The 25,218-nt window shown below is 31.8% G+C and overlaps 1 protein-coding gene across 1 annotated transcript in view; it reads right to left on the reverse strand.

Moving 5' to 3' along the window:
- IPO11 (importin 11) overlaps window positions 1-25,218 on the reverse strand; it is a 222,537-nt gene that overhangs the window by 147,779 nt on the left and 49,540 nt on the right. Inside the window, exons 8-15 of the mRNA XM_044663634.1 lie at window positions 24,377-24,447; window positions 22,035-22,227; window positions 21,128-21,280; window positions 19,566-19,609; window positions 16,699-16,789; window positions 13,366-13,413; window positions 12,748-12,853; window positions 11,624-11,750 (exon numbers count right to left, since the gene is read on the reverse strand). Coding sequence (XP_044519569.1) covers window positions 11,624-11,750; window positions 12,748-12,853; window positions 13,366-13,413; window positions 16,699-16,789; window positions 19,566-19,609; window positions 21,128-21,280; window positions 22,035-22,227; window positions 24,377-24,447 — 833 coding nt within the window. The remainder of the gene's footprint in view (window positions 1-11,623; window positions 11,751-12,747; window positions 12,854-13,365; window positions 13,414-16,698; window positions 16,790-19,565; window positions 19,610-21,127; window positions 21,281-22,034; window positions 22,228-24,376; window positions 24,448-25,218) is intronic.

Here is a 25,218-nt window from a genome sequence, read left to right on the forward strand (position 1 = left end):
TAAACAGCTTTCATTTAACTATCAATATAAAAGATTTGATCTTTTTCTTCTTCTAGCTGTATATTAGTTCATTGGTATGATAAACACCAGAAGAAGAAAAATCTCTATGTCAATTCATATTGGCAAATGCTCCATAACTTTTAGTCTTAGATAGTTGCTTATGGCAGAGTCATAGGAACAATGTAACAGAAGTAGGATTTGAAAGCAAGTCTTTCTCATCCTAAGACAAGGCCTCTATCAACATCAATTCTTTAGTTGATTAAAATAACTTCTACAATTTATTAAAACTGTAAAATTATTTATCCTAGCTTGGTTTAATTATCTCACAATTTCATACAAAAATAGCTTTTTAAATTCTTACTTATTAAAAAAAATTCATCAGTATTCTATTTTATTGGTACCATTAAGAATTTACCACATATATGCAAAAAAGAGATGCTAGAAGAGATATTCAACTAAAAAAGATCTTACTGAAATTTTCTCAATATATAAATAAGAGCGAGAAAGATCCTCAGAGGGACCACTTGGTCCCACTTACACTTGACCAAAATATTCTATTTGAATACATACACAAGGCTAGTAGAACACTTCTAATAAGAGGGAATCAATGGAATCTATTCAACTTTTCAAGCACTCTAATTGTTAACAAATTTTTCCTTATGTGAAGCCTAAATAGTTCTCTCTACAACTTCTAGCCATTGTCCAGAAAGCCAAAAAAAGTATTTTTTAAGTACTGAATGCAACAGAGACTGTGCAAGCACTTGGAGTATGTCTCCATTGTGTCTGATCATAAGAAGTTCATATTCTAATGGGAGACAACATTTAAAAAACCAGGTATATAAAAGACAGACAATGACCTTAATGGAGAATAAGCCTTAAACAAATGGAAGTATCTGGAAAGGACCCCTAAAAGAGAGATTTGAGCCATGTCTTGAAGGAAAACTACCTCTAGAACCATGCAGAACAATACATGTATTAAGTTGTAAAAATCAATAGTAAAATGTGAAGAGTAAACATGTATGAATTGTAAAGAATAATATGTAAAATTGTATGTACTACTGCATGAGACTGAACAAAATCACTGGCAACAACATTCACCCCTAACCTAGCTTCTCCATTACAGACAATACCTATAATTATTCAGGTAGCAATCCCTGAATGTCTTCTCAACCTTTATCATTCTTGTCCATAATATCTCATTAATAATTCATAAAATTTTGATCTTGAAGCTAGAGACCATCCTTTAATTCTTTTATTATTAAAAAAGTCTAGCAGTCAACAAACATTAAGAATCCCTAAAAAGTTCTCCCTTAGCCAGTCAAAATAGTTATTTGGAGGAAATGGTTTTAGAATTTATCCAATGGCAACAAGAAGTATCACTTATTTGATCACGTCCTAATGTAGCATTCTGTTATTATCCTTTATAAAATATCAGTCAGAACAAAATTACAATTTATTTAATGCCAGCAGCTGCAGAAGATGAGGAAAGATCCTCTTGCTTAGTGATGGCAAGATTCTCTGAATTATATCAACCTATACTTTAACATTCGGTTACTTCAATGCAAAAATTGGCATTAGATAGACAGCAAAAAAATAGTTGAGATATGCATCAGCAGGAAGAAGATTTAAAAAAAGCTAAAGGCTTGCAGAATATATAGATACATAGATACACACACACATATGAAAACTACTGATAACATTTTTCCTTCAAGAGACATTTAGGAGATAAGAGACGTGAAAAGTGCAAAATATCACTCCCTAAAAGAGAAATATTTTTATTAAAATAAGCATTAAATATCAATGTATAAGTATATAAAAGTAAATATATTAATACATAAATATATAAATATTAAATTAACACCTTACAAAAGAACAAGAAACATTAGAAAGAAAAAAGTTTACAACTTTTTATGAGTGCTTGCTATAGACTAGGCATTATATTCTGAACTAGAGATATAAAAACAAGATCTAAGACAATCCCTGCCCTAAAGAAGCTTATATTCTATCAAAGGAAGAAAACACATAAAGAGGAGCTAGAGTTGGAAGAGGTAGAATTGAAACACTACAGACATATGATATTGGGAAAAGACAAATGATTTGATGATCCGATTCTGAGTAAAATAAAATGAAGGCTAATTTATTAGGGCTCAATGGCCCAAAGACAGAATCCAAAAAGTTTGTCTAGAGATCCAAGTCAGATAGAGATCCAAGAGAGATTATTCTGAAAGTATTTGTGGATGAAACTAGAAGCAAAACAACAAACAATCAAAAAACAGAAAAGATGTGTCAGGAATTCTAAAACAATTCCTTTTTTTCCATTAATAACAACAGTGGAAGACAAATTTGGATTTATAATCCTTGACATCATAGGGTAATGATATCAAGATCTAGAGCTAGACGACACCTCAAAGGTCAAATAGTACAACCCTCTCATTTTACAAGTGAAGAAGTCCATATGACATAGATAGAAAATGGTATTAAAGGAGGCAAAAAAGGGTTGTAAGAGATGCTGAATAAGATGCCTTTTGGAAAAGACAATTTTCAGGGCCTTTGAATAATGGATTCTGAAAGAGGAGAAGATTTGTTAAAAGTTATGGGGAAGGGGGAAGATAAAAAATCGTAGGCATTATTTCATTGAAAAATATTAACAGCTACTTGTCATGATGCCTATTTTACCTCCTTTGTTTTTGAAACATATTTTTGTTTAGTTAAATATTTTCTAATTACATGTAAAAAATTTAAACAATCTTTTTAAAATTTTCAGCCCTAAATTCTCTCTCTTCCACTCCTCACACCCACCATAAGAAAAGGAAAACAATGTATCAATAAGACATGAGAAGTCATGCAAAATATATTTACATGTTAGTCATGTTGCAAAAGAAAACATGCATACTCACAAAAAATAGAAAAGAAAAATAAAGTTTTAAAAAGTATGCTTCAATCTACTCTCAGGTTTCATTAGTTCTCTCTCTGAAGATGGATATTATTTTTCATTAGGGGTCCTTTAGAATTACCTTAGATCAATACTGTGATCAGAGTAGCTAAGATTTTCAGTGGATAAAGAAGCCTAGAGACAGGAAGTCCTGGGATCAGATTTGACTTCAGATACTTCCTAACTGTATAAATCCTCATTACCTAGCCTTTACCATTTTTTTGCCTTAGAACCAATACACAACATTGATTCCAAGACAAGAGGTAAGGATTTTAAAAAAGAAGTAAATTAGGGTAACGTGGAAAACTATAATTGTATTATTTATGGATAAGGGAAGAGTTTATCACCAAACAAGTGATAAAGAGGATCATGAGAAATAAAATTATTAAATTTGATTACATGAAATTTAAAAGTTTTTGCACAAACAAAATTAATGAAGCCAAAATTAGAAGGAAAACAGGAAACTAGGAAAAATTTTTATGACAGGTTTCTCTGATAAAAACATCATTTCTCAAATAGACAAGAATGAGTAAAATTTATAAAATATGAGCTATTCTCTAATTGATAAATGGTCAAAGGATATGAAAAATTTTCAGAAGAAATCAAAGCAACCAATAATCACAAGGAAAATGCTCAAAATCACTACTAATTAAGTCAAAAATGCAAATTAGATACAACTTCACACCTATGAGACTGGCTAACAGGACAGCAAAAGAAAAGGGCAAATGCTATAAGGGATGTGAAAAATCTATGACATTAATGCACTACTGGTAGAGCTGTGAACTAGTCCACCATTCTAGAGAACAGTGTAGAATTATTTTCCCTTCTTTACAAAATCTTTTAGGTAATAATCTACATATTTATGGAAGGTATCCTTCACTAAGACTTGAGAAGGGAATATGGAAGCTTTCATAAACGATATTCTAGAGGGCAGGTAGGCCTCACAGAGCACCAGGCCTGAAGTCAGGAGGACATGGCTTCAAATTTGGTCTCAAACACTTCCTAGTTGTATGATCCTGGGCATGTCGCTTAACTTCAAAAGCCTACTCCTTGCCACTCTTCTATCTTACAAATTTATGCTAACATAGAAGGTAAGAGTTTACAAACAACATAATATTCTATAGAAGACCATATTTTTACAGTCAAAGAATCAAGGAAAATAATACTGAGAATACAAAAAGCATTTAATTGAGTAGAGCCAAGTAAGGCCATAAGATTCTTCCACAAAGAGTTCCCCACCAATGATAACTTAATAAAAGACTCCTTGAAAGTCTGCAACAAAAATGATTTTTTTCAGTGACATCTTAACTGTTCATATCAAGTGATAAGTATAGGAAGAAAAAGTGGAAAACCTAATAAAATTTGACAAGCTATATCCAGAAATTGAACAGAAATGATTAGTTGACAAACATGAAACTATCGTCTCACAGAGCAAAGAGAGAACCATCACAGACCCAAATGATTTATGTGGTTCAGAAATAATAAGATTATGTTTTAATGAAATCAAAAGGATAAATTAAACAGAGTAAAAGTACTTTTCAGAGAGAGCTGATAATGCTAAATCTGTATAACATGTAAATTGGTTCAATAACATCAAATCTCATTTTCCCATTCAATTCACCTAAGAGAACTAAATTTGCATTAAACATTTTATTTTGAAAACAGAGAAAAATAACTAATAGAAATTCAAACTAAGAGGAAAATATCTCAACAAAGCAAATCTTCCCAATATATATTTTAAAGCTTCAAGATATTACAAACATTATCACCCAATCTTTCACATTTTATCCCAAGTGAGGTTTTACTAGATTTCAACACAAATAAATGCACATGTAAAAACATGAATATTTAAGTATAGATGGAGAATTAGGTTTATCTATATACACACAAATGTCTTTACATATGCAAATACTGATAATCATATGAAACACATAATTTTTAATTGAAATGATATATTACTTTGGAATTATAATAAGGTTAAGAGCATCAAACCATTAACTCACTGGAAATTAGAGGCCCTCCTATACCATGACCCACTAACAAGAAGACATTTATTAAAGCTTCAGGAAAGTCAGTAACAAACTGAAATCCATGTCTACCAACTCAAAATGTTAGCCATTTGTAACAATTTAAAATTGGGGGCTGACTTACACAAAGAGACTAGCTGATTTTAATGCAACAAAAACAAGAAGACAAAATATAAAGATTATAGCTGGAATAGAAGGTGAAGATAAGGTAATAAGATAAGGAAAAAATACTAGAATATGAAGAAATGTGTCTATCTGTTTTAAATGGAATTCAATGAAAAGAAATCCTAAAATATAATTACAACACATTCCAAAATAGTTATGGCTGAAATGTTAAACTTCTATATACTGAAGAATATTATCATTTATAAAACATGATTCATGTTATCTTTGTGGAATTACAATAGTTAAATGTAATAGTAGATATAGTATTGTATTATTATTATAAGCTCTTCTAATATAGAGGGAACATGGGGAAATGAATTTCACATCTTCCATTTAGTGAACTTCTCCCGTATAATTTAGTGAATCTGAAAGTAAATTCATTTTGAATGATTTGATTCCTAGAATACTATCATTAAGTAATCCTAAAACTTTACAACTCCCAAAAAGCACTTCAATTAGTTTAAACTTATTTTGAGCAATTTTGACATGAAAAGATTACTACATTTAGAAATTAGTTTTACCTCCTAGTTACAGAAAAGGGAAATTCCCAAAAGAAATGTAATTTTGGGGGCAGCTGAGTAGCTCAGGCCTAGAGATGGGAGTTCCTAGGTTCAAATCTGACCTCAGACACTTCCCAGCTGTGTGACCCTGGACAAGTCACTTGACCCCCATTGCCTACCCTTACAACTCTTCTGCCTTGGAGCCAATACTCTGTATTGACTCCAAGACGGAAGGTAAGGCTATATAAAAAAAAAAAAGAAAAAGAAATGTAATTTTGATATCAACATGACATATAGTAAACTTATGAAAATGTCTTTTACAAGTAAAAAATTTTTAAAAATTTTCAATGTGTTTTCCTGAAAGTTTCTACAGTATCAAACTAACTCAGATAAATCAATTATCTCATTTTATCCTCACAATTTATCTCCATTTCACAGGAGAAGAAACTCAGGCTAAGGAAGTTGCCCAGAATCACACAGCTAAATAATTAGCCCAATTGTGTGAATTCAGGACTTTCTGACTCCATGTCCAGTGCTCTATCCATTGCAATCTACTTATCATTTTATAAAATGCTAAATTATTTTTAACAAACCATCTTAGAAAAAGTAAAGGAAAAAACAAAGCAATGCTAACTACTCACAGAACTTTCAAAAATTTTATGTCTAAAAAATCAAGGAAGATCCTACAATGGTGTGTCTCCTCATTTAATGGTAATGACCCTGTGATCACTGCTGTGGGAGAAGAGCCCAGATTCTGACATGGATCGATCAATTATGCTACAAATGTTTTGAGAACAAACCTAGCAATAAACTGTACTATCACACTGCATTAAACAATTGGTAAAGAAGTGATGGACTTTTTTCAGTCACAGCAATGAAGGGTGCCTAAGGCAAAAAGGAACTGCATGCAATCTGTATAGTTGAAGGAATACTTGAAAAACAAAAGCAGATATGTAATGTAAAAGACAAATAAGTGTATTTTTATAAAATCCAAGATTTAATTTTTTGTTCAAGAAAAAAATTATCAGGGAAACAAGCTTGCTGACTCCTTAATCCAGAGAATGAACTGTTTGCAGAAAGATGCCTGAAGAATCTACATTGCATCAAGAGATCCAGAATGAACTTTGGGGTATAATTGATTGAACTGATGGGGTTTGAACAGTTACTTTGAATGTACATTTTATGCCAATAGGGGACTACCCCCAATTGGTTTCTTGTCAATGCGCTTAGCAAAACATTGGTTTTGTGTTCTCTCTCTTCCATTCTCCTCTTATCTCTAACTATTGTAGTTAGAAGACCTTTGTGGGTATAAGATGATTATGTAAAATGATCACTAGGGGTGACTAGGCACCCAAGGATCATCAGGGAGGATTGTGTAAATGGAATTAGCTCATCCTCATTCATTGTTAGACTCTAGCCATCAGAAATAATGTCACCCCACCCAACTTAGAATTAAGTGGGGAGGGGAAGATGAGTTACCCACACGTGACAATAAGTAACAAATCAAGAACAAGGGACTGTCCTTTGGGTAGTTCAAAACAGTGTTGAGGCTGCCATTTGTCCACTTGAAATTGAAGGTGGATGCAGGAAGTGACGAAAGATGCTATCTTTTAAATATGATGGTAACTTCCTGTGGAGGCAGTTGGCGCTTTGAACTTGGTGTAGAAGGATCTCTGGTGAAACCTCAGACAGCTTCCCTCCGAGTTGTCAAGTGGGTAAGTTAGGCTGACTTCCTTTCTCCTCCCTTGTCATTTCTGGAGGCTCTACCCTCAAGGAGGCCTCTCTTGCCTCTCTAATTGTAAAAGGCCTTGTGGCTAGAAGCTTTGTTTAATTAATCTCTGTGCTCCTTTGCTGGAACCTCTAAATTCTTATCTGGTCCAGACCTCTCTAGGCCAGAGTTTCTCTCTATTTCCCTACCTTCAACCTCCCTAATTTTAAATAAACTTCCATAAAAATCATCCTGACTTGGGTCTATTTTTTATTTGAAATCAAGTTAATCAGATTTCTGGCGACCATACCTTAGATATCTAGTTTCCCCTCTTACATAGGACAATCATAGGGAACTCAATTGTCTAAATTGAAAAGGTAATAGTGCAATGAATAATCTAAGTCAAAGAGGAAATTTATTTTATCTCTGAAGTACATTACAAGCCCACCAATCTAATGTCATTAACTGGTTGCATAAAAATATAGTTAAATGAAACACAAGAAGAAATTATTGCCAAAAGAGCAATGTGGAATAATGGAAAATGGGAGAGGGTTCTTGGAGAGGTTGATATAAACAGAGGAAATTAAAAAAAAAAAAAGGTTAACTACAATGAATATATTCTGTCCCAAAGTTAAAGGAATACAGAACAAAGGATAGGTCTAGGAACATTGACGTCAAATAATTGAATTTATCGTGATGTCAGAAGATTTCAGTTTTCAGGAAAGACTGCAGTCTTTCATAATATATTAATTTAGTATATTAACAATGCTATTGCAAAACTACATTGATCAGTTAATTTTATTCATCATATTATTCAGTATATAGCTATATAAGATTTTCTTAACAAGGGATTTAGCTTTCTAGCTGTTTCTGTATTGCTAATAGAAAAATTTTCTATTTCTTGAGGTTTACATAATCTGATGAAAGGGAGAAAAAAACAAGACAATTGCTTAAAAAAAATTAGGAAGCACAAGCATAATACAACAAAATGGATAAATCAGATTCTTAATTGGGAGTTAACTAGATAAAATATTCAAGATACCAAAAATATTTGATATTATAAGAGTTAGAAGAGAACTGTAATTTTTTTGTCCAAAAATGTAATAACTCTGAACAAATTGATGGTGATGGAACACTATTATGTAAAGAATGATAAACAGGTTGATTTCAGAAAAATTGGAAATACCTACATGAACTGATGCAGAGTGAAATAAACAGAACCTGGAGAACATTATACACAATAACTGAAATATAGTGGAATGATAAAATGTGATACTTTGTAAAAGCAATACAATAATCCAGGGCAATTCTGAGGGACTTATGAAAAAGAATGCTATCTACCTCTAAAAAATAAAAAACAAAAACATAATAATATATCAATGAAAATAAATTAAAGGAATAGACAAAAGAGTTTCATATGGAAAGCATTCATAAAGCAATAATCACATAATTATCCCATGTTTAACAAAGAATACCTCTGAAAACCATTGAAAATTTTTCAAGGAAAAAAAAGAAAAAGTCAAGCAATAAATGGAGAATATTAAATTCTTATAAGTAAAAATCATAAATATTCATAACATACTGTTATGAGGAAGAGAATAGGTATTTAGTGAAATTAGCACCCAGGCTGTCAGGCTGTTCAATAAGACCTGAAGGTTCCAAGAATGGAATTATGGCAAAGGAAGGAAGTGATTTCCTGAGAGACTCTGTTATGGCTGAGAGAGCAGTTGGATTCTGAAAACTGTCTCCAGTGAAGAGCCCAGTAGAGAGTAGATTTGCCTCCAGAAGAAACACCTGCCTGTGGAGAAATTCAAGTTGAGCTGGAGGATCAGACTTGGTTTGGTAGACATCCCAAGCTGATTAAAGTTCCTTGGTTTTACCCTCTGAGATTAATTTGACTAGAACCTGTGCTCTTGGAATATACTTGGATTGAAACATTTTGAGCTACTGATCAAGCCATCAGACCATCTACGTGAGATCCCTTTAGTCCCTTGTGTCCTGGCGGCCTGCAAAGTGTAGTGTAGAGATTTCCAAGACCTTTAACCTTTAACCCTGAATTGATCCCATAGTGTTTTAGAGTAGTGTGATCTCTCCCACCTCTTTTAATCTTGAGTTAACTATTAAAAAAGTGATTGTTATTCCTGTTGTGTTTTTCCCTGTACAAGTAAGGTATCCACTTCTAAGTGGCAGTTGGATCCCAACTGTCATTCATTCTCATTGTCACAGCTCTTTTGTAATTGGTTAAGATTGTAATACATCTATGACCTTCATTTTTCCTTCATCCCTTTCTCCCCAGAAGAACCCCTGTGTGTGTATTTGTGTTTATTTACTCACTTCAATATACATAACAGGTTAAAAATTCTCTAAAAGAAAATAATCTTAGGAACCAAAAATAGCCATTTGGACATGTATGAATTGCACTAATATAAAACGGTTATAGAAAGAAGAAAAGAAGAATCAAAGCAAGATACAACACATTAAGAAAGAAATATAAAATTAGCAAGAGACATTCAAAAATAAGTGTGAAGCAATTCATAAAGAAAAATAAAGATGTTAAAGAGACCAATAGGTGGCTCAGAAAAAAGCCAGGTCTGGAGACAGCAGAAACTTGGCTCAAATGTGGCCTCAGGCACTTCTTAAATGTGAGATCCTGGGCAAGTCACTTAACCCCAAATGCCTAGCCCTAATCACTCTTCTGCTTTGAAACCAAGACTTAAGTATCAATTCTAACACAGAAGATAAGGTTAAAAAAAAAAAAGACCATATTTAACTCCTTTTGAAAATCTATACTATATCAACTATATATATCAACTAGCAGCTCAAAAATAAATAAATGTATGAATGAATACCTACCTCTCAGAGTTTGGTTTCTTTCTGATAATGGGACAGTATATCCCCTTTAACCATATATCCCTTTTTTGGAAAAAAAAAGCAAGACTAAAGTGATGATCTCCTTAGTATTCCTACTTCTACACTCCCATTCTCTTAGTCACTCAAGAAGGAATTCTGGAATCATCCAATCAGTTGCCTAGTCTTGAAGATTCTGCCTCAAAGCCATATCTTGTTCTTTTCAAGTATACAGACACCACTCAAGTCTCAGCCCTCGTTACCTCTCACCTGAATTATTGTAGAATCTCTTACTTTGGCCTCTGTACTTCTAGTCTACTCCCCTAAATCCATCCCTCCACACAGCTACCAAAATAACATTCCCAAAGCAACTTGACCATGTCTTACCTTTGCTCAAAAAGCCCCAGTGGTTTCCTCTGGCCTACAGAATAACATGCAAATTCTTCTGGTTTTTATAGACCTTCATAATCCTGAAGGATTACTGACTACAGATTTCTTTCATAGATTCTTGGTTCAAGTCAAACTGGCTCCTTATTATCTGTTCTCCTACAATTCCATCCCGAATAGCCTTATAAAAACTGTCCCCTATGTCAGAAGATCTTACCATATTTCACCAAAACCTAAGTTTTCTTCAAAATTCAGCTTGTGTCACCTACCCTGCTACAGAAAAAGTGTTAGCTCCTTAAGGAAAGGAATTATTTCATTTTTTTGTCTTTATATCCTTGGCACCTAGCAAGAAATTCATAAATGCCTGTTGACTGCTTGATTTATTTCCCACAGTTACTATTAACCCTGCTGAGAAATTAATTTCTATATGTTTTTATTTAATTTTTCTACATATATGCTATTTCCTTAATATGAGGCAAGTTTTTTGAGAAATGAGAATGTATAATTTTTGTATTTGCATCCCCAACACTGAGCACAACACCTAACACATTAGAAGCTTAATAAATGCTTGTTGAATAAATAAAAGAATAATGATTTATTGAATACACACACATAGCATTGGTTCACAAGAGATTCTCAACCATCAAGTAAAATAAAGGAATAACTCACTTTAACTCATGAATATGTTCTTAAACCTGTGTACAAGTATAATTATATATTAAAAGCCAAAGAAAATTTTATTATCGAAGGGGAAATTATGTTGAGCCCTTTAACAATTATTTAAATTAAACTCTAACAACATTCAACAATTTTTTTAAATTAACTAAGTATAGAAGAGGATATTTTTAAATTAATGAAATTTTCACTGAATGTCCTATGCCACTACTCATAAGTGAGAAGAATGAATTTATAAAGGGATTTACAACTATGTCAAAGGAGAATTATATAAAATAAATATATTAAATTTGTTTATAAGTGTTTTTCTCTTATTCACAAAGTAGATATATAAAACAATAAAGAAACATTAATAAAAAGAAAGATGTTTATGCATACATACCACTAAGTCTTGGTCTTGAAGCAAATTACAAATTGCCTCATATAACATGGGTCTCAACTCAGACTTGAATTTCACAGAAATCCACTGTCCAATAAGCCAAATTACCCTGCGTCGCAATGGTTTATACCTATAAAAGATGAGGTCAATAGTTTTAGTTAAGTGAAGTTATCTTGGCATTTTTAATGTGTTTTGTTTTTACATTTTGAACATTCATCACTGGAATTCTTTTGAACAAAATAGAACACTGGGGTAAAACTTATAAGAGTATCACCTGAAAGTGCATGCAATATTAAATTTTACATCTGTAGTACTACCCTCTACCAAATCTATTTTGGGGACAATTATGTGACTCAGTGGATAGAGCTCTAGTCTTAGAGATGGGAGGTCTTGGGTTCAAATCAGGCATAATCAAACAAAACAAGTAGAGTCTATACCAGAAGAACTACTGAGCATACTACTGAAGAAGCTATTGCTGTTCTATTTTTAAGGTAAGACAGCATATTTCAGCAAAATGAAAACTGGATTTTGAGTAAGAGATCTAGATTCTATGCTTTTTATAATTATTTATTACTTGTGTAACTATAAGTAAAGAATTTTATCAGTTTGGGCCTTAATTTACCTATCTGTGAAATAAAATAAGGATAGATCCCTTAGGTATGTTTTAATTTTACTATTTTATTTTTGCTGATTCTTCCATGAAATCAAATAATTTATAAAAATTCAGATTTTTAAAAATTATTTATTGTATTAGAATAACACTGCATTCTGCCTTTAGTGAAAAGAATCATAAACTTAGAAACAGATATCTGAATTAAGATACTATGTTATGTCCCTTACTAACTGTGTGACTTTGAGTAACTCGTCTAATATCTTCAGTTTTCTTCATATGCTAAAAAGAAAAAAGAAATTCTAACTTACAGAATTGTTAAGAAGAAAAGGTCTGATAAAAATCAAAGTTGCATGTAAATGTGAATTAATATTATTGTTGTCTTATACTGTAGGTAATGAATTCTTATCAAAAGGTGATGATTTCATAACTTGTGCTAAAGTTATATATACTAATTGATATGACACTTATGTATGTGTATAATTATATAGTAAATCTTTCTGGAAAGGACACTTACCTATCATGAGTAACTCTTAATTCTGGCAACAATTGGTTTTTAAACCACTGATCAAAATCCACACTGTCAAATAACTCATAAGCAGCCAATCCAACTGCATTATAGACTGTAAAGAAAAAAATCAGATATTTCAATCCTGGACTTTAGCAAAAATTCATTTATTGATTATAATTATCAAATGAGATTTTCTCACTGGAAAACTTTTTATAAGTAATAATCAACAGACTAAGTAGGAGAAAAATAAGATTTTAGATGATACCTCAACACCTATATATGTCAAACGAATTACCAACTGTTTCACATAAGAAATTATTGTATAAAACTTTCTTTAATTTTTAAAAGGTGAAAATTATTCTTATAATGCATTACTCATAAAAAAGAAAAATGGCTTTAATAAGCCAAGAATTAATTAAATAATTAAATCACCAGAGGGTGGGAATGGAGGGGGAAATCTTTATCCAAGTTTATATAATGTCTTAAAAGAGTGAAGTTCTATGTGTGTGTGTTTATCTATATACATACATAGTGAACATCTTTTTCTCATATCAATATTTAAGCTACCTTATCTGAAAGAATAAAAAACAGTTCATTTTGTTAAATATATCAAATTTCACATACCAGCATCTTTGATCAGCAGTGCACTGGTATTTTCCACATTGGTTGGCCCTGAAATAAATAAGTAGAGGCCAATAAGTTGAAAACTTTAACAAAATGATTTCCATTCATATTAACTGATACAATGCTATGTATCTTACACATATAAACATAGCTCAGAGTTTGTCACCATAAAGAGATTTAGATAGATTTATATGATAGAAAAGTAAATTATTCAATCTTCACTAATGGAGAACAAGTATTTTTAAAATACAGGTTTTATAGAATATTTTCAAACTTACAATTGTATTTTCTAGAACTTCACCTGAAACCAAATAATGAAGTCACATATAAAGAATATAAGGTCCTGGATTTTGCCCAGCTTCCATTTGTGGAAGATAATTTATGGCAGGCTGAAACAGCATCAAAGTGATATAGTCATTAAGAATTTATGAAGTTCTTACTGTAGTCTAGATATTGTGCTATGGATTGGAAACACAAAGAAAGAGAAAACAAAAAACAAAACAAAACACATGGTCCCTCCTCTTCCTTCAAAGAGCTCACAAAGAACAAAAAAATTAAATACATGAAAAATACATCATGAATAGAAATAAATGGCAGAGGGAAAGCACTAGCAGAATAGAGAAGAGATAAGAAGGAAGGGAGAAAGAACAGAATTACAGAAATACATAAGAAAAAAGGGCTCCTACATAAGATTTGAACTGAATTTTGAAGGAGGAAGTGCATTCCAGACATGGTGGACAGCCAGAGAAAAAGAATGAAGTTAGGAGATGGAGAGTAGGATTAGAGTCAAGAAAGCCAGTGCTGCTGGATCATATATTATGTAGATGAGAATAAAATGTAAGAAGATGATCAAGGCTGGAAGAGGCCAGGTTGGGAAGTGCTTTGAATGTTAGAGGGTTTTCAATTCAATCCTGAGAGAGCCACTGAAATGTATCGTGGGAGGAAAGGAAAGAGGAGAAACTACGACAAGACTAGGTCATTAAGATACTTTAGGAAACTCATTTTGGCAGCTGAGTGGAAGACAGACTTGAATAGGAAGAGTCTTGAGGCAGAGAAGCCAATTAAAATGTTACTGCAATAGTCCAGGTAGGAGGTGATGATTCACTGTCATGAGTGGAGAAATAAAGATATCAGAGATGAGATGACACGAAGGTTGAAATCACAAGACTTGGAAGCAGTACGTGACATATAGAAAGTCACGTATATAGTGCTTGTTCAGATCTCTCCTGGAATAGTATAAAACAGACAAATAGGGTTGCTTCTACAATCATTAAATAATGGACTACTAGCTCCAAAGCACCAAAAAAATAAGATAAACTAGAAAATGGTCAGAAAGTAAAAAAAATATACCTTAGTTTACACACACAAATAGAATCATTTCTTTAAAGAAATCTCTCTAAGAACATATATTAACGGTTGCTTTGGAGAAAGGCTTATAAAAACTAGTCCTCAGCAGTCCATTAGAAGCCCCCCCCGCCCCCCAAAAAAGAAAAAGCCCACCTGAATGGACTTAATATAAAATAACTAGAAAAATTTTAAAATGCAATATTAAAAAAATGATTAAAAATACTGAAATAAAAAGTTTAATATCATGATAAGAAGCATACATGGATGGAAGATGGTCACTTAAGCTTAGAAAAAGGAAAATAAGAATTTGGCACTTTCTTCAGTAGAGATTTGCCAACTAGTTGGCATAACTAATCTGTGGACACACTAGTATATGTACTTAGTGGAGACAGATTAAAATTCAGGCTAAGAAAGCCCAACAATCCCTTTGATTCAAACAATTCCCTCTATAGTGATTCATATTATCCAAACAACCTTCTGCTCTAAATAATACTTCTAAAGTATCAAGTATCATAAGCCATTTTCCCTAGGGCTGGACCATGCTGAACATCAATAATCCTAGCCCATTAAACATGACATATTAAAATTTGGACCTCTGATGAGCCAATTAATACAAAACAAACAATAACACAAGTGAAATAGTGTGCTAGTCTCAAGTTTCAAAGAGATTCCTTAATGAAATATAAGCTCTAAATAAAGGATAAATTGAAATAATGTATCATGTGAAGGAAGCTGAAATAATTAAAAGAGTAATAAAGCAAAATAACATCAAATTTGACAACAAGATTAGGCCTCAATGATCTCCCTATGGATAAGCAAGAGTTGACTATGCATAAGAAGTTCAGTTCATGAAACCATACTGCAGACACTAAATATTCAAAAAAAAGTTAAAAAGTAAACCTTAGGAAGGAACATTTCTCACCTTAAAAATATCAAAAGTAGAAATGGGACAATGGGGATAGAGGGAGTAACAGGGAATAGACAAAGAAGACAGGCAAAGCAAATACAAGGCAAGGAAAGAAGTGAGGTGATTTTAGTGACTGTCTGGTTAGACAATTATCTGACAACATAATTCTTACATAAATTAACTAAAGATATTTATCAAGTCATATAACATTCATATAGTAAATATGATAAAAATAGAATTCCAAAGATCTGGTACTGAGATGAAAAAAGAATACACTAAAAAAAGTGATGAACAGTTCTTGAGAGAAGAAACTGGAAAAATCATAGGAAAACAAGAGAAAGACAAAAAAGAGATGACAGAAAAACAGAGGAGAGGAAAAGTGAATATCAAAGCTGAATGTATAGCAAGAGAAAAAGCAAATTCTCCATAGTATCCTGACTACTTACTCAAAATGCTATATAGAACTAGTAGTCAAATTTACTACAAATAACTCCTAACTGAAAAAAATTAGTTTTTTGTTTATAATATTTACATATGCCATACCCTTTATGAAAAAAAAATTTCTGCATAGTAATGTTATAAATTATTTTAGCTAAGAGGTAATTTTATTAGCCCAACCACTTGTGATTTAACAACCCAGTTATTGTGGGTTGGCATGATGCTACTTAACAACTCAGTAAACAAACATACATTAGTAGGGAGAGGGGCAGGAAAGCTAAGAATGCATGTCTCTGTGACGCATAAACACATTAATTCCTACACAAAGCTCCTCTCAACAACCACCTGGTTCTAGAAGTATTCCTTTAGCACCAGCTTCTTTGTACCTGTGCCTGAGAAGTCAGAGTATAATTAATAATTTCCACCACCCACTTATAATAACAAAATGTCCTCCATATTAGGATCAAGAGGAAGAAAAGAAAGAACAAACCAATAAATAAGAAATTTCATTCATTTAATATCAGTAAGCCTTAAAAAAATTAAAAGCAAATTGTAAAATATGCCTTCAACAAAGCTATCAGAATGCCCTTAATCCAATGGATTAATATAAACTGAAAATTTAAAACAATATAAAAGCTTACCTTGCAGTGTCTGTACCATTTCTAAAAGTATAGGTGTAAGAGTCTGATTATATTCATGGAATATATCAATAAACAGTACTTCAGTGCAAGGCTGGAAGAAAAAAGACAGATAATCTATAATAAAAACAAATATCTGAAAGTCAACAATCAAAAAACCTTACTGAGAACACATCTAAAGCAACCAGCATTTATATTTTTTAAAAAAGTAAATGTTGGAAAATTATTTAACATCTAATATTAAATAATAATATATAATATTATCAAAAATCAAATTATTTTCACAAAAAGAAACTTTGAAATATGACACAATTATCTTATAGCAATAATTATATGGTTTATATATATAATATGCATTTCAATAAACTCATACTCACCACTATAAAATCTGATTAAAAGTCATGAGCTAAATAAAAAATAATAATATCTTGCAATTTCACCAAAATATTATTCAAATATTAGATTTCATGGATATGACCCTTAAGTCATTTTAATTTGAAGCTTCAATATCATAAATTACTAATACAGACATATCTTTCAACTTAAAATCAGAGAATAATAAAAATATCAATCATTCACCATAATGTTTTAAGATTTATGAAAGCACTTTCCTCACAGCAATTCTATTATATTGGTGGTGTCAGAATTACTATATATGATTCATTTATGAGGGTTGAGATACAAATCTCAATTTTCTATGGGATCTAAGACTGATATTCATTTCTCATTTCCCTAAACTACACATCCACTTAGGATGAGTAATGCAAGAAAAATCACTGTTCCTCTCAGAAATTAACCTAACCAGTGCTCAAGAAATACTGAATGTGGTTTTGAATATTTCCCCTCTACATGACATTGTGACAAAAATAAGTAAAAGAGATCATATAATTAATAATTAAAATGAGGTTTGTGTTTTATAGAATGTACATGAGGGGTAAGTTTAAAGAATAAAAGAATCCAACATTTCAATATGGATTTCAGACACTTTCTTTGATTCCAAAGTAGCCTATTTCTTTTTCTAACAATTCTAAGCCTTAAGAAGTTTTTCCTTATGTCGTCAACATCTGCATCTCTGCAAATCTCCCACTTTCTACCTCCTTGTTCTACTTTCCCAGATGAAGAAGAATCTTGCAAGTGATTGGCTTTCAAGCATTTAAAGTAAATGACTAGTTTAATTAATTAGTTTACTTTAGTCTTCTCTTCTTCAAGCTAAATATTCCCTACTCCTCTAGCCACGTTGAGGATGCTTTCTTCAGGATAAATTCCAACCTTTTTTTATATTTTTAAAAATATAATACTTAGATGTGAACACAGTACTGCAGATGTGGCCTGACCAAGGATGATCAAATATTATCTCTGTTCTAGAAAATATATCTAATATGAATTTTTTGGTAGACTTCATACTAAACTTAAAAGAGCAATGAAACCCAGATTTTTCTCAAAAAAGCTCTTGTCCTACAATATCTTCCCAATTTCTGTTCAAGGGAAGTTCACTTTTAGAATTAAAAAGTGGGGCTTAGATTTTTAACCTATATTTCATCTTATTTAATCTACCCTGTTAAGATGTTTATTTATGGGGGCATCTGGGTAACTCAGTGGATTGAGAGTCAGGCCTAGAGACGGGGGGTCCTAGGTTCAAAGCCGGCCTCAGACACTTTCCACCTGTGTGACCCTGGGCAAGTCACTTGACCCCCATTGCCCACCCTTACCACTCTTCCACCTATGAACCAATACACAGAAGTTAAGGGCTTAAAAAAAATGTTTATTTATTAGGAATCTGTCATCTAATGTACAGTGTAATCTTTACATCTCATCTCCTTACAATATTATCTGCAAATATGGCAAATAAGCTTTCTATGTCTGCTCAAATCACAATTAAAAATGTTGACTATAAAACCAACCTACCTTAAATTTGTTACAAAGTTGATTTTTTTTTTTTAAACCCATACCTTCCATCTTGGAGTCAATACTGTGTACTGGCTCCAAGGCAGAAGAGTGGTAAGGACAGGCAAATGGGGGGTCAAGTGATTTGCCCAGGGTCACACAGCTGGGAAGTGTCTGAGGTCAGATTTTAACCTAGGACCTCCCGTCTCTAGGCCTGGCTCTCAATCCACTGGGCTACCCAGCTGCCCCCTTACAAAGTTGATTATTGCATTCTAGTAACTTTTTCATTTTTTTTTTTACTTAAAAGATTAAGAGAGCTATATATATAGAAATCTAAAATCTACATTAATACAACTTTTTTAAGGAAAATAACTAGTTACCAGAAAAACTGAAAAAAATTGTTATAAAAAAGAAATGTTCACATTACAATAGTAATATTTCCACCCCAGAAAATGTATGTTCTACATTCTTCTTTTCAATCACTGCATCAATGGATTACTCTGGAAGACACACTGATACATGGTTAAAAGAATGAATTAATCATGAGAAACTTCTTATATTTTAACCTATATAGGTAAAAAAAAATTATTATACATGAACAAAAAAATTTTTCTATTTGCACTCTGGATAATTATCTAATGAATCAAATTATTAAAGATCAGAAAATTCTGGATATGACTAGCTAGCAAAATCAGCAAAAACTTAGAATAAATAAGAATTTCACACCACAAATGCATTTGTGCTATTAAAACAAGTAATGTATTTTTCATTGGTGGTTCAAATTAATTCAAGAATCTAATTATTAGATGAGGTGCATATTAAGTGCAAAGCTAGGCTCTAGGAAGGTAGAAAGGAGCCCAAAGGGAACAAGACATGAACACAAATAACTATAAAACAAGATACAAAACAATAAAGACCTTCTGATTATCCCCTACCAAAACCTACAAAATCAATAGTATTTTTCTATTAATTATTTCAACACTTACCCTCAAACTATATTTCCAAGAATCTCCTCCTGTCTCTTCCACAGCTATAATAAAATAAGATTTTACACATGATTCTGTCCAGTGAGAGCAAAAATTATATTAGTGACATGTTGAAAAAGTAAGCACTTTGTACTAATTTCCTTAAATATATAAGTGCAAAAATTCATTTAAAATATGTTCAATATTAGATCTACATATTACAATAGTTAGCTAGGGCTCTTCAAGAGAAGAACATGAGACTCATGGTCTTCACAATTCTAAAAGTAATTCAGTTTTAATTATATAAAAATTCCTAATATAAAGTAGTTCAATAAAAATTCTTAATATAAGACAGTTCTCTAAAAAAAAAAGTACTTGTCTTACCCTGCTAGATTTGAATCAACTTCTACCTCTACAATGCTGGGAATCACCAAATTTTTATTACCATAGCAAGGATATCTTGGAGCACAAAAAGAACTGCTTCATACTACATTTCCAATATATTCAATTTATACTCACTATTCAAATGATTCAATAGTTTGAAGAACTAATAAGTTTATATTCTGCTTTAAGATATTCTTCCAGAAGAGGTGAAATCTTTTTCATTAAAAAAAAAAGGCTTATTTAAACAAAGGGCAAAATATGATGCCTTTCTAAGTGTTTTTATATGACATGAGGATAAAGATATTACTTTGGAATCTATGGTGCATATTCATAAGTTAACACACAAAAAAAAAAATCTGTGATTTGATCAACTCATGGAATATCCTTCCCCTACTAAGAGGTTGAGATGATAGAAGCTGGGAAGCAGCCTGTAGGACATAAAAGTCAAGTAATTTGCCTATCATCAGACAGCTTCAAAGTGTCCAAATCAGGACTTACATTCCAAACTCATCATTCAATCCATCATATCTCACACTACCTTTACAAGGTACTTTTGAATCTTAGGAAAATAACTTAAATAGACTTCTTATCCAAAAAACTTCTTGATTATAAACTCTGAAACAAATGTGAAAAGAATCTTTAAAAATCTTCCATCTCCAATCCCAACTGAGTTATTTCCATGTAAATCTAAAATACATGAAAAACAACATACCCTATATATTTCAAATAGTTCAACACCAAATATGATACTTATTAATTCTTAAAACTACTGGATCATTTTTATATGTGATATTTTGTAGAGTTAAAAAATTCTCCATAACCAGCAAAAAATATTCAGTAAAAATAATTTCTCAAATGAAAGAAAAAAGTAAGTGAATCATGAGATATTGAACTGACAAAATTTTTCTTTTATTTAAAAAAACACTAGTAAATCCATTCTGGCTTTTACTCCTTAATTAACTTCATAATCTGATAATATGTTGATTAACAGTTTTAAAAAGTCTATTTGTGATTTTTAAGTAAATATGTCCTTCATATTTTCTGTTCTAAAACTAGAATAATGAGCAGATGATAAGAATTACTCAACTTAAAAACAAGTATCAGTTGAAACATTGCTATAAAAAGACAACACATCCCAATAGTTCATCAAGAAAAAATATTTATGTCACTGAAAGAAAAACATCAGTATTAAATCTTACTAAAGCCTTCTGGATCTTCTTCCCACATTGTCAGTTCTTCTTCTGTTAGCAGAAAATAATGAGTAACTAATCTTCTACAGATCTCTGTCAAGGTTGGGTATGTGAAGAAAGACATCTTAATCTTATGTGCTTCAAGAGTTTCAGGACTACTATCTGAAATAAATAAAACTGAATTTAAACATTGTCAGATAATCAAATATGGCTGGATTCATGTATAGAACAGAATATAATGTAAGATTTTTTTTCAGTATGTTGGTTAATTTTGCCTGTTTTCTTCTCATCATTCTTATTCTTATTCTTAGGGAGCGAGGGAAGGAATTCCTCAGGAAAGGAAAGTGATATAAAAACAAAAGATAATCAATAAAAATTTATTTTTAAAAAAGATTAAGCTGCTTTAGATGTTTTATAAATGATATAATATTGATAGGGAAGAAAGGATTATCCTGTATTGTTAAAAATTAAAAACTGATTGAGAGACATAAATATTAACATAATAGCAACATGAATTCATATTAACAGTATGACTTTTTAAAAACTAAAAATTATAAAATCTTGTCATATTTAATGAATGCTAATCTAGCCAGATCAAAGGAAATGTTAAATTTAATAACTGCAAAGAAAGATTAGCGCCCTAACCATCTCTGTAGTTCCAAATCCTTTAAAAAAAAATTCTAGGCTTCGAAGGGATCCTTCAACATAATGCCTGAAGATGAACAAATAACTACAAGAAAGCTAAGTTATTTTTTAAAATTTATATCATTTTAAATATCTGCATTTACATATCTTCTAAATCACAATTCTTAAGTTGTGATAGAATTTTTTAAATTATTGGATGTATCTTCCTACAAGGTCCAAGATGAAATAAAAACAAAAAACAGACTAAAAAGAAAAACTATTGAAGTTTTACCTTCAACATTTTTTGATGGCTTATAAGCATAATTTTTGACAATCATCTTAATTAGATTCATGCACTGAACGATGAATCGCTCAAATGTGATTCCTTCACCCACTTCTGTGAAAACATAGCTTACTGCAAACTCCAGTGATCGTTGAATGAGAGGAGTGAAAGAAAAGGGATGTTGGTCCAAGAAGTCTAAAAGCTTCCAAAAGAAATTAAAATGAGATTAATCATTTTTCAAAATTGAAAAAGAAACTATTCCAATGGCATATACTACACAGTAAACCTTGCTTGAAAATAAAAAAAATTTTAACTAGAAAAGTGAATAATGTAATTTTTTTCTTAATACTCTGCTTCTCGCTGTCTCCCTTTATTGGTCATGCTATAGGATCACATCATAAGGGATATAATATCACAACAAAGATTTTCTAGCATTTTCAATTCTCCACCATTAAACTTTATAATGAATTCTGCAAAAATGGCTAATGATATTAAACAAGCTCCAGTGTGAAAAGGATTCTAAAGCTTCATAAAGTCTTGTGAATTTCATCTTTTATTTTGTTTTGAAAACCCTTACTTCCTGTCTTAGTAACAACTCTTAGATGGAAGGGCAAATTCTAGGTAAATAGAGTTGAGTGATTTGCCCAGGATCACACATCTAGGAAGTGTTAGAGGTCATATATGAACCCAGGTCTTTTTATCCCAAGACCTGGCTCTCTATTCACTGTGCCACCTAGCTGCCTCAATCACAATTTAATGTTAATAAGAGTAGTTTTTATCAGCTACTCTCTCTTCCCAAACACTAACTGCAACAACTAGACTCGGAAATAAAAAGGAAGAAAAGGCTACTAGTAGTTTCAAGATTTTTAACACTGAATTGAGGGCCTCTTCCAGGACATTCACATACCTCAAATTTGATTTCTTTTAGTGACAAAATACTTACTGTGACCACCCTCATCCAAAATTTTTTTCTTGTTCCACATAGCCTATCCCCAACTCATACTGTACTACCATCACTCACAGCATCTTCTCTTTCTATTCACACCATTAAAATTGTTGACATTCTAAAACTCACATGATGGCTGTTATGTATGGACTGCCAGGTCATTCTGCCTCCTTTCTCAATCTCCTGCCTTTGTGCTTTTACCCTGGCCATCTCTCATCCCTGGAATGCACTTTTCATACCTTTATATCCTTGTAATCCTGTTTTCCTTTAAAGTATAGCTCAAACCACCTGTAGGAAGCCTTTCCTAACCTGTCCCTGACCAACCCCATTGCTGATGTTCTCCCTCTTTAACTACTCTGACTGAACTCCCTTTTTATTTTGCACTTATTCATATACATCTACATATTGTTTGCCCCTGATAGAATATAAACCCTTTGACAGGATTATTTCACTTCTTTTTCATTGTGTCCCCAGTACCTAATACAGCACAGAGCAAGCATTTTAATATTTCGTTTGATTGATTCCAAAACCCTTACATTCCACTTCTGCCACTACCACTTCCCCCAAAGAAAAATAAAAGCAAAATTCGAAGAAATTTTTACAGTGTCCTTTCAGGCTGTCCCTCCCTCTGTCCCCAACTCCTTCTTTTTCTCTTTCCCTACTTCCCCCACAAATACCCTCAAGGACATGTAAATAAACCTTTGCTGATGATAATGAAAAATGAATCTTTCTGAGCAATGTGGCTCGCTGGTAATACCACATGGCAAACAGTGAGCTCAGGGGATAAATGAAGGTGCAGCCAGTTTAGAAAAGATGTCTAAGAAAGCTATGATCCCAGGGAAGGTCAGGTAGTAGTAACAGTAGATGGAAGGAGTGGAAAAGGAAGAGATTTAGAAGAAGGAAAGCCTGCTGCTGGTGGAATAGGCATTTCAGAAGACACAATGAAAGGGGTGGGTGGAATCTGCTTGGAATTTAGGAGTGGTAGATTGAGAGATATAGAAATAAGAAACTGGGTGATAGGGGATGGATAATGGGATTTGAATGATGGGCTCCAAGGGTTTGTAATTAATGAGATGTGTTCAGTATGACCAGGTGTGAAAATATTCCTTCCCAGGGGAAGCTAGAGATAAAGATGGAGACAAGCAGAACATGACCTGGAAAGCATATAATCCTATTTCACTACTCTTCTTATTGATAAAATTCAAAAAACTAATTTTTAAATATTTCCTATTAATAATCTAAACATGCTCAAATTCCCTTGTCATAAAAGGAAATATTTTAATTACCAAAACATTTTCTATCTCTGTTACTTATACTTAGATACTATATGTTGATTTACTTTATGTCTATTGTGTTATTTAGAACCAAATGCCATTAGATCATTCCCATCCACAAATCAACTTACCACTTTAGTATAAAGAATGATGGTCTTTTCCAGTCTGTCTCTACATACATTATCTGTACCTATACTTCTACCTATTAAAAAATAACAAAAAATTCAGTATGTAGTGTCATACTCTAAGAACAATGAATTTTTTGACAGAATACTTATTTCAACAGTAACATTCATATATATTACATAGGGTTTAGACAAGTATAAATTCTTTGTTGTCCAAATATATAAACCACATGAAGTGAAGTAAAAAATTGTAGTATTAATAAACCTTGTTACAAGAATTATAACAATGACTATAAATAAATATACTTTTAAATATATATGTATATAAACAAAACTGTTAATGGAAAACACCTGGAAACTAAATCCACTTTAGAGAAAAAAAAGTAACAACTTGGACACTAAACAAAAATCACATCGTTTCCTAAAGACTCTCAAATTGACAAAGGTTAAAAAGAAAAGCCCAGATTGTATTTCTTGCCCATTTTATAGAAATTACCTTGTAGAAAATTAAATTTTAATAATTCCCAATTAAATATTTTTTAAAAATTCAAGATTATAAGTAGCAATCATTTTTCTGAGGAAAATCGTTTTAAAAAACTACACTGAAATGGGATGTCAAAAATCAGCACTAAACAGAACACTTCTAATAAATGTTTTCTCAATGTAATCGATTCTGACAACAGGCTAAGACCAAGTAATGTAATAGAACACTTTTGCTTAAGCATAAGTTATTCATGTTATTGACTCCTTGAGCACCAAGGTACCCAAATTATCTCTAAAAATAGATGTCATACAAAATAACAAACTGAGATAACACTGCATAAATTATATGTAAAGGTAGTACAATA

This window comes from Gracilinanus agilis, chromosome 1, assembly GCF_016433145.1.
Source record: "Gracilinanus agilis isolate LMUSP501 chromosome 1, AgileGrace, whole genome shotgun sequence".
Lineage (NCBI taxonomy): Eukaryota > Metazoa > Chordata > Mammalia > Didelphimorphia > Didelphidae > Gracilinanus > Gracilinanus agilis.